General features: G+C 44.4%; 1 protein-coding gene and 1 pseudogene across 1 annotated transcript; both read left to right on the top strand.

The window, feature by feature from the left end:
- The window catches only part of LOC101762894, an 11969-nt pseudogene extending 1938 nt beyond the window's left edge, over positions 1-10031 (top strand).
- Positions 10032-10057: 26 nt separating this feature from the next.
- On the top strand, positions 10058-10393 carry LOC111257822 (luminal-binding protein 2-like). Its single transcript, XM_022827945.1, has one exon. It carries the CDS (start codon positions 10058-10060, stop codon positions 10391-10393), a length of 336 nt encoding a protein of 111 aa, XP_022683680.1.
- The last annotated feature ends 986 nt before the right edge of the window (positions 10394-11379 follow it).

The raw sequence follows: 11379 nt of genomic DNA, 5'->3' as shown, positions 1-11379 counted from the left end.
TTAGTCCATGATTTGACAATGTGTTGCTACAGTAAATATTTGCTAATGATGGATTAATTAGGCTTAATTAAGCTTAATAGATTCGTCTCGCCGTTTAGATTCCACTTATGTAATTGGTTTTGTAAATAGTCTACGTTTACTACTCCTAATTAGTATCTAAACATTCGATGTGACACGTGCTAAAAATAAGACACGGGAAGAAAACGCCCCCTTAGTTCTTAGCTGAAGTGTGGAAGTTCCCTTCCTGAACTGATTAGATGTTACTCTCTATTTTCAATGGTTTTCTTTAAAAGAACCTTTTGTGGTAGAAAGAGTTTTAGTACAAAAAACATAGATAGTTTCCAATTATATGAAAAAGGAAAATTTCCAACCAACATGTTTCCTTTTTTTTCTGTACGGCAAGCATTTTGTTTACTGTCTTAACTTCCAATTTCAATATTAACTTTTTTTGTGAAGCTCGGTTGAAGGCAATGATGTTATCGGATCCCACAGGCTGCACCATGCGCAATGGAACCTGCATGCGCCATCTACCTCAACGCATGTTGCAAATTTTCTCATTAAAGTTGGCTAAAATTCCAGTGGATGCTGGCTCAGTAGAGTTGTATGGATACCTATCAGCGTAGGATGATCTGGAACCATTGCTGAACTATGTTGTCAATGTTAGTAGGGATGATGGCATCGTCGTGAGGAAGTGCGCGTTCATACTTATCTGCAATTGTTTCAAGGAATAAGTCTAGCTAGGAGGCCCAAGTGTTGAGGTTTTATCTACTTAACCCCCTCAAGTACAAAACCAGGTATTCGAACCCTTTAAAGTATTCAATACTGTCTAATCACCTCCTAGGTCAGTTTTGGAGATGGCTTTGGGCCAGCAACCATTTTGCATGCTATGTGGGCAAAACCACCTCCGAAATCGTCCCAAGGTACTATCTAGACAGTGTGGAATACTTCTTGGGTCAAATGCCCAATCTTACACTTGAGGGGTTTAAGTAGATGAACATGGACAATCAAGAGATTATTTCAAACTACTTTATTTATTTCTAAATATAATCCAAATTTATTGCATGCATATAACAGATGAGATTGGATCTGTATGGCATAGTACAGCCACTCAATCCCTTGTACATCATTAAAGTTGGGATAAATTGTGAATGTTTGATGGGATCACATGTTTGATTAACCTCTAGTCTTGAATTATTAAGTAGATGTCGGCTCAGTTTGTGCTCTTGATTTCCTAAATCACTTGAAATAGGATTAGTTTATGGTTGCTGTGCCATAGTAGACATTCATTACGTTATAGCTCCCATGTATGCCCATAAGTAGCAGAATAATACTTAAGATTGTATAAGCCACTACTATATACCAAGTCTTAAATTGTGGAATAGAGATTTAAGATTTATCATGAAAATAGATCTAAAACATGAAACAAAGTATCACATAGTCCAAACAAAAGCATTTTTTTCATTTCACACAGGCTTATGCAAGTAAATATTTGGGACTCAAACAAAATCAAATAAATAGTGAGAGACCCAATTTTCCCTCACTAACACTGTTATGCACCTTGTAACCATTCAATTTGATATGTGACAATGAAGATGGTCATCAGTTGTTAAATAACCCTTTTAAGTAAGTAGCTACAAGTTCCCTTCACAAAAATATATTGTTACAAGGAAGTATTTAGCTTGACTTGTTTCTTTCTTTTATATGAGGGGATACTAAATAACAATAATTTTGTAGGGTTCTCTCATCAACATGGCCCCTAAGCGAGGGATCAATTTGGGTGGAACTACTCTAATCGAATATGATATGAAGATCAAGACAGGAGGTCATGAAAAGGATGACCTACAGCTGACTGATGGTATATCTGTCATAGGCAGCATGGATACATGGGATTGTAGTGTATTCACGTGTCGCATCATTGGCGATTGTGGCGCAATTGACATAAGTGCATCACGTCTCGACCATGCAGTTGAGGCAACTGTAGAAGTTGTCATATCAGAAGTCCAAGGCAGTTTCAGTATGTGTCTTGGCTGTTTTATCAGCGAGTTAGATGAAGAGATCCAGCTCTTTGATGGCACCATTGTTGAGTCCCGTGGCTTGGGGAGGTCTGTGGTAGCGGTAGTAATGGGTACTCAGATGGATTTGAAGTTCAAGGTAGGTTCAGAGCCTTACGGTTCCTCAGAATATTGCTGTTCCTTCAAGGCTCGCAACCATGGACGTGCCAGTGAACTGATAAAGACTGATTTTGCGTCGATCTCGGTGAAGGTGACTTGGTCTGTTTTACCTTGCCCTTGGGATTCTCTGCAAGGTTTGTTAAAAAGCTATGGGCATGACAAGTGAACCTACTAAGATACTCTAAGAAGTAAGCAGACTAGAGTGGTGACAGCAGCACTGGAACACTTATCTAAAGGGATGTTTGGATACGATGTATTAGAGGTACTTTAAGCTTTTTGGAGTTGCTCTTAGCCCTTACAGCTTTTGCCACTCTGGGCCCAGGTACTTGGGGTTGGGTCTCCTCTTCCGTTGGCTTCATCTTCTGGGCTGAGGGTCCGCCTGATCTCCTCGTACCGTCGCTGCTGGTTAGGGATCAGAGGTGTTGAATGGATGTTGGCGAGGCCATTTATGAGCAGAGAGGATCGAGACACTGGCGTGAAGTCAGCCTGTTCACTCGCGGGTTACACCGGTTTCCACTGGTTTTTGAGCCCAGCCTATCAGTGGACGGTTTGCTTAGGTTGGTCTGGTCTGAGTGCCGTAAGCAAGTGGTGGTTAAGCGGGTTGGGGCTGGCTGGTTCAACGGTTTAATTGGTTTGGAATCAGTTCGCAGGCTTCATCAGTTAAATGCAGAGCTGCTCCAGTAAATGCAGAGCTTCATCAGTTTACTTAAGTTAATGCCTTTACTAACGTAATACCCAGGCCATTCGCCATTAAGGCCTTGTCCAAATCTGCAGTGGGCATGTAGTAGTAACATTATGTGCTACAAAATAAAATTATTACAATAAACAACCACTCAATTTATGTCACTAATTATCCATCATCATGCTAAATGACAGACTTCCAGTGTTGCTTGTGAGACTTCCATTTTAACGTATTCACTTGCTTGGTGAGTGACGGGAATAAGAATGCATCTTCAATCAGCCTATAAGATAATAAAAATAGAGAAGATAATCACTCATCAATTTAAAATAAAGCAAACTGAAGCAGTTCAAATAAACACAATAGAACAACAGCGTTGAGCAAGCATGTAACTAGGAGCATGTTCCTAACATGTCAGACTCACATCCAAAGGATTGGTGACATACCTCTTGCTTCAAATGACAGGAAGGAACTCTAATCTCCGCAATTCAACTCTGCAAGCTCTACAGTTAGATGATTAATGTAAGCTAATAGTGAGATGATTAATGTAAGCTAACAAGTTGTAATCAGAAACCTTGATGACAAATGAATATAATTGATACCTTCTTCAAGTGCTTCACAATTTTTTAAATCTCTTATGATTTCTTCTAGATCCACATTCCTAGGCGATGAATGTAGCCAGCTTTGTGCACATATCAGTGCCTCGACCATCTTGGGTGACAAAGAGCTCCGAAAGGGAGAAACCACTCGACCACCAGTGCTAAAAGCAGACTCTGAAGCTACCGTAGACACTTGTACCGCTAAAACATCTTTGGCTACTTTTGACAATATAGGATATTTAATGGAGTTCACTTTCCACCAATTCAAGATGTCAAACTGTTCTGTGTTCTTCTCACAATTATCTTTTAGATATCTTGATAACTCTGAATTGATTTCCTTGGTTTCGATCTCTTTGAGGTGAAGAGCAAACTGTGACACTAAGCTGTGAGAAATGTCGACGACATGCTCTGCAATATCGATTGGAAGCTGATCACTGTTGTTTCTAGCACCATATGATGAAGTACTAGCAGCATCCTCAACATAAAAATCATATAAGCGACTGAGACCTGCTTCAATTGTGCTACAAAATTCCTTTGCCTTCACTTTGTCATACAGAATTTTTTGTCATACAGAATTTTTTGTCATATGATGAAGTACCAGCAGCATCCTCAACATAAAAATCATATAAGCGACTGAGACCTGCTTCAATTGTGCTACAAAATTCCTTTGCCTTCACTTTGTCATACAAAATTTTTTTAGAGGAAAACTCTATAAATTTCAGCTTGAACCTTGGGTCCAAAGCAACAGCCATAAATAACAATGGATTCATGATGGCAAAATTTCCCCAATACTTATCAAATTTCTTTTTCATCTGTACAACCATCATACTCCAAGCATGGTCATTTATTCTAGATAGTTTGTCTAGCTTGTCATGTATGGAGATAAAATCATGGAAAAAGATACTCGATGTCACATATTGCGAACCAGAGAGTCTTACTGTCACATCGCAAAATGGCTTCATAACCATAAGGAACTCCCTTGCATATGTCTAGTCCACTTCATCTGGAATACCATCTGCACCAAAATGATCATAATAGCTTTTGTTGTCTTTAGCTAATCTAAAGAATGCCTTCTCGAATTTTACAGCGGACTCCAACATGAGGTAAGTGGCATTCCATCTAGTTTCTACATCTAACGAGAGGAGGCTCCGCTCAGGAATTTTCTCTTTTTCCACACACTTCTTGAACTGAACTAATCTTCCAGGAGAGGATCTCACATATAGAACAACATTTCTTATTTTTGTCACAGAGCTACTAATGAATTTTAGTCCACTCTTAACTATCATATTAACAATATGGGCACAACATCTGATATGTAGGAACTCATTCTCTAAAATGACCCCCTGCCAATCCTTGCTGACTGTCTTCATATGAGAAATTGCAGAATTGTTTGAAGAAGCATTGTCGACGGTAATAGTTAATATGTTGCCAATGTCCCACTCTAAAAGGCATTCTTCAATCTTTTCTCCAAGTGTTTCCCCCTTGTGATCAGGTACCACAAAAAAGTTCAGAACCCTTTTCTGAAGTTTCCAGTTATCATCCACCCAATGACCAGTCAAACTCATGTAGTTAAGATTTTGGTTTGACGTCCAAGTATCTGTTGTGAGACAAATCCGATGTCCATTCAAGCTTTTCTTCAACCTTGTTTTCTCTTCCAAGTAAACTTTCATGCAATCCCTTGCCACAGTAATTCTTGAAGGTAGCACAAATCTTGGTTCAAGTGTCTTCGAGTATTCCTTAAATCCTTCACCTTCTACGACATTAAAAGGCATCTCATCAAGTATAACCATCTTTCTAAGTGCTCTACGGCAATCTTCTATACTGAAATGGTCTTGCTGTTCAGCTGTCTTTCTTCGCTTTTCTGGGTCCCAGAATGGAGAGGATGTGCATAGATTCATCACATGTCTTCGAAGTGTGCTTGTACCATGGAAAGATCGGTCACATGTATAAACTTGATGACAATAATTGCATACTGCGATTGGACCCTCTTCTGTTTCATGTGGAGTAAAATGATCCCAAACATCAGACCTTGCTCTGGAACCATGCCTTCTCTTTATCTGCACATGCTTTGTAATTTTCACTGGAGATGACTTGGTAGATGTGCTACTAGGTTGCCTATATACCTGCTGCAGCAATAAATATTAATAAACTATCATTGTAGTCTTGACCATATGCTAAGAATAAATGATCAGTGTTAGCTAACAATAATACATAAGTTAGAAAATAGAATAATACCTCCTTTGTTTGCCCACTGCTTGTTTTTCTGCCTTGATATTCAGTCCTTGACCTTGCAACCACCGGAGATGGTGGCGTTGATGCAGTTGAATCGAGTTTATTTTCCACATTTACCTCATCACCATTATGCAAGAAAGGTTTTAGTTTAGATATTACTGATGTAACTACTTAAAACTTAAAAACAATAGTACTGCTACTTTAGCAGAAAGTTGAAATGATAAATATCATATAGATATAGTGCAAAATAACAATGTAGTGGATCTTAAGTTAAATGAATAGTATTGTTTTAGTTAAATGAATGAGCCAGCTTGATCTTTAAAAAAACACATTCCAAAATGATGCCAGAGATGGCAACAACACCAACAACTGTACTGTATCACCTTGTTACTAGCGAGCACCATCAACAGAAAGTCTCTCTTCTCGTGGCCCAACAACACAAAGGCACGGCTAATTTATTCAGACTTGAACCTATGCACCAACAGATCAAACCAGCAGCAGTCTACCTGTCCTTGGGTTGCCACCGTGAAGACGCCACTGCGAGGAATGGGTCTTTGACTTCCTTCGCTGCTACGGCGAGGAACTTGGGTCACGGCCTCCTCATCTTCTTCGGCTGCTGCACGGAGAGGCCGGGATCTCCTCATCCTCATCCTCTGCCTTCCTTCACAGCTGCGGCGAGGAAATTGCACCCCAAGGACGTCTTCATCTCCAATTTTGCGGCCCCTGTCGGGAGAAGCCGCGATCTCCTCGGCCGGCGGCGGTGGCGGCGGCGGCAGATGGAGAGGATGCGACATGTTGACCTCCGCCACCGGGCTGAGATGGTTCTGGTTGGTTCTAAACCTATTGAACCACACCCTCTCCTAACATGAATGGGTTCAACCCGGAAACCAGCTAGCCCACTCAATACTAGTTGATTGGTTTGGTCTGGGTTGGGCTTGCGGGTCAGCTGGTTTCGGCCCAACCCGTGAACAGAGTGGGCGTGAAGAATAGATTACAGGTCGTCGTCTAGAGCCGTGTGCACGTGTTGCTCTCCTACTCATGACCTCCCACTGCGAAGCAGCACTTTTAATAGGACGATGTAACAAAGCTGCACGAAAAATCTTAGACATCGGAAGATACGTGGACTTCTTTTTTTTCCTGGAAGATTGATTATTTTTAGAACGGGTTGGATTTATTGATGAGATAAAAAGTGCTTTTGCATCCACCTCATACAAGGGCAATCCTATAGAAAATTAAAATTACATATAAATCCTTTCGAGTTGCTTCCTGTGTGGTCTCCGATATGATTACCGTTAAATTCGGCGCCAAAGAATTCAAAGCGAACCAGGAAACCGGCCTGCCAAGTAGCCCATGACTGCTACACGAACTGGCCCAGAAAGCCCAGCAACGCTACGCAGGCCTGTGTACCCAGAGACGAAACGAGCCCATGATCAGCTCCCTGGACTGTGTGATTCACAGTCCGGGCCCCCACCAAAGTGCTCAGGCAGGTCTGGGTACCAGCAATATTGCTCCAAAACTGCTTTAGTACAGAGGCAGCATTGGGATTTTTATATTTTTTATTTTAATATTTTACAAAAATATCTATCCTAATAAAAAAATTATAAATCTATACTTATACCGCCGTTTGAAACGGTTATAGCCAAATAAAACGCCGGAAAGTACACTGTAGCAACCTTACCGCCAGTTCAACAGGCGAAATCTCCCTCCTCTGGGCAGTACACTTTCAAAAAATCATAACAAATTCATATTAAATTGGATGGAGATAAACTTTATATGAAAATTATTGATATCTACGAAATATACAACTTTGCAGTTCAAACTTTTTTCATTTAGAGCTATCTTGGTGCTCAAATAATTCATACAAGTTTCAGGTCTAAAATTGAATTTGTATTTTTTTATTAGGATATATATTTTTGCAAAATACTAAAATAAAAAAAATAAAAAAAAATCCGAGGCATTGATGCCAGAAATCTTACCATTTTAGTGGTGGATCAGTTTTATGTTTTATTTTAAAAAAATGACACGTAATCACAAGACATTTATTTGTTTTGCCTTTTGCGTTAATCTCAGTGAAGGTGACGTGGTCCACTTTGCTTCGTGAGTTCTAGACTTGTAGCTGAGCATATGACTCTTGCCACAGAATTGGCCATCGAATCCTAAACAAACTTTATCCAAAAAAAAAAGTTCTGTTACGGGGTTTGACAACTTTGGGTTTTCACCAGACTTTGTAAAAAAATATTGTCTGTTATTCTGCTCACATATTGGTTCAGCTGCTATGCATGCTCAACAGTCGTGCAGAGAAGTTGCTTCACAAATTCCAAGATCATTAATCATTTTCCGTTCATTTTGTGAGTCAAAAAACTTAACTACTACTTGAGTTTTTGCAATGGTCAAGCACAAAACTACAAAAAACAGAAGTAGCACAAACTTTTCACAAGTCACTTTGTCTCTAGCAAACAGAGTATAATAGAGTAGGTATAGGTATCGAAACCAAATTTCTCATGGAGTGAACAGGGGAGATGAGCAGTCGCGGATGAAAAAGGGCATTAGTCTGGCCCAATAATCAGGTAGCATTAGTCTTTGAGTGGGACTATTTTGTCAGGGGAAAAAAAATCCTATTTAGCCACCTAGGCTATAAGCCGAGTCCGTGATTTCACCCTCGACTCCAAAACCAGTCCACAGGTCAAATCCAACGTGGCACGGGCCCACATGTCATATGTCTCTTCTTGCTCCTCTATTCATCTCTCTGCATTGCTAACCTGGACGAGGAGGTGGTGAACGCAACCGGCGTTTCGGAGCTCAGTCTCGTCTCCCGTCGCGCGCCCGGCCGTCACACCAGCGCTCCTCACGCGGGTCGGGGCCCTCGCCGTGCTCGTGCTTTTCCCGGCCTCGGCGGCGGACCGCGCGGCGCTGTCAGAGGAGCAACTGGGCGTGTTCTCGTCGTGGATGGGAATTGAGTGCTGCACCAGCTGGTATGACGTTCATCCACTGGTTGTCCTCGCCTTCAGGTTATGAGGCCAGGACGTGATCGGCGAAATGCGGCGACGAGGAGGCCTCGGTGAACTGACTGGTGTCCCCGCAAGACCTGCAGCTCCGGGGCCGACCACATGCAAGACATGCTGGTAATCTCCGATATATATGTGTGTCTCATCCAATTGCAAGGAGGAAGTGCAGGGAAAATTGGAGCAGTGGAAAATTGGATAGCATGATGGAGGAAAGGGGATGTGCTGCTGTGGTTTGGATTACCGGGATTTTTGTGCAGGCTGACATGCATCATGACCCTCTGTTGAAGTGGAATTTAATATGTGGGCCCACACCGGTTCTCCCTCCTGTCTCGCTGACAAAATAGTCCACAGGCTGTCAGAGTCAAAAAGCAGGGAATGCCCCGCCGCACTAGGAGCGTTTCGAGTTGACATATAAGGAATATCACTAAAAATTTACGGATATTCCTTATATGTCATCCAAAATACAGTGTTTACTTGGGTTTAATTTGCGTTCAATCAGTTTCCATCCGTTAAGTCACGCTTTTAAAGGCTAGATCTGAGAATGACATGTGGGCCACCCCCATGGTGAACCGCCTCCAGGCCACGCTCAACGGCGGCAACGCCAAGGACACCGCCGCAGCAGCGCTGCGACTGGACCTCGAGCCGCTCGACGGCTCGCTCACGCCTCTCCACCAGGCGCGCACGTCGTTGGCGCCTTGCTGTCCGCATGCGAGCGTCTTCGCCTCCGTCCTCCGCGATGCGCGCGCTCGCCGAGGTCCTCCAGTGCGCGGCGTGGCCGCGGGCGGCGCACACGAGGAAGAAGAATCAGCGGCTCGGCATGGCCAGCGTACGTTCCTGTCATCGGTGACGAAAGGCGACGGAAGCATGTCGAACGGGTGCGGCGGCGGTTCGTGTCGTCCCTCATGCTCCAGCCGGCGCCAGGCAGAAGCGCAGGTGCCGCCAGCACGCGCACTCGGAGAACGTCGGCGGTGGCAGGTACGGGGCCACGCCACCGACCCACCGTCGGGCACTGCCACTGCTCCATGCCTCCAAGCGCAGGTAACTAGGAATCCAGCCGTTATCGGTGCGTGCGTTAGCTGCTATCCACCAGCTCCACTCCAAGGTGCGTGCGTTAGCTGCTATCCAGAGTAGTAGACGTCTGTTTGTTGAACTAGTGAATGATGAATCCAGTGTTATCCGACCGATGATGATATGTGAATTCTGCAGGGGCGCCCCCCAGATCGATCGAGGAGGCCTTGGAGCTAGCTAGGTTGACGCCAACGGTATCCTGAACGCGAAGGCGGAGGACAAGGGCACTGGCAAGTCAGAGAAGATCACGATCACCAACGAGAGAAGGGCCGCCTGATCGAGCCTGGAGGAGAGATTGACCGCATGGTCCGGGAGGCGGAGGAGTTTGCTGAGGAGGACAAGAAGATGAAGGTGAAGGAGAAGCTCGACGCCCGGAATCAGCTGCTTGATACGTACGTGTACAACATGAAGAACGCGATCGGCGACAAGGACAAGCTGCTGGCGGACAAGCTGGACTGCTGGAGAGCGAGGAGAAGGAGAAAAATGGACGAGGACCTCGAGTGGCCAGTCGGCCGAGAAGGAGGACTACGAGGAGAAGCTCAAGGAGGTGGAGGCCGTGTGCAACCCCATCATCTCATCTCAGCCGTGTACCAGACAGAGGTCTCGGGCGGCGTCGATGACCACCACGACGAGCTGTAGATGATGACGGGAAGCCAAATTTCTGTAATGGTGTTTAGGGGGCATATACGAATGACTCTTGGGGGCCGGCGGTAACGGAGACTAAATCTTCTTCCTTTGAACGGGGTGTATTTAGTCTGCTGACTGTAGAAATCTGGCTAGTTTTTTTTACTTCCTTGTGATTTTTCTTGTCATTATAGCGGATTCGCATCGGAATTTATGTGGAAAAAAGATGCTTCGGGATTTATCTTTAATAAATGAAGCCACCATGAAGAAGGATCGAGTAGATCAGTGTGGACTAGTTTTTCGTTGCCTCGGCATGTTTTTTTTTTTTTTTACCCACCGTCACCTTGTACGCACACTAGGTCAACGGCAAGAGCAAACGAATGCTTGCATTTCCATTGCATGCCTTCTTTGTCGCCGTCGGAAGGAGGAACCTGGCGGCACACTCGATTTTCTTCCACTAGCTACCGAGAGAGATCGATCGGTCGACCCAATTCGGCTGCTACCAGCATGCAGGTCTCGTAGAACACCGCCGCGCAAGGTAAAACAAACTATATATCCACACAGGCCACTGCATGGCATCCACCGGAACGAGAGCTGGAGGGCGTTCCGGCTGCGGTCCTTGCCAGGGGCGGCGGCCTCCGCTGACCGGCCACTCCCTCCTGCATGGCCTCGGGGAGCGGCCGGTGCGTCGTCGGATGCGTGGCGTGTGCGACCCGGCCGCGCGCGGGGGACTCCTAGCTTGCAAACGTGCGGGTTCCTGTACGGCTCGGGGAGGGTGCGACATACGCGGCGGCGAGGGGCACTGGGGCAGGCCGGGATCAGCGGCGATGCCGCTTTGGGAGCTCCGGCCGCGAGCAGGACGATGTCCGGCGAATTCGACCTTATTTTCCCCAAAACACAATACAAGACACTCATCATGTATATACTATACGTACACACTTTCGATTGTGATTGCTTATCACTACTGATCATTTAGGGCCTGTTTGGGAGCACTCCACTCA

This window comes from Setaria italica, chromosome I (assembly GCF_000263155.2).
Source record: "Setaria italica strain Yugu1 chromosome I, Setaria_italica_v2.0, whole genome shotgun sequence".
NCBI lineage: Eukaryota > Viridiplantae > Streptophyta > Magnoliopsida > Poales > Poaceae > Setaria > Setaria italica.
This window is presented reverse-complemented; position numbering and strand designations above follow the sequence as displayed.

Excerpts from the sequence above, each read along its gene's own strand:
- LOC111257822 (XM_022827945.1), top strand. The coding sequence starts at position 10,058 with ATGGTCCGGGAGGCGGAGGAGTTTGCTGAGGAGGACAAGAAGATGAAG.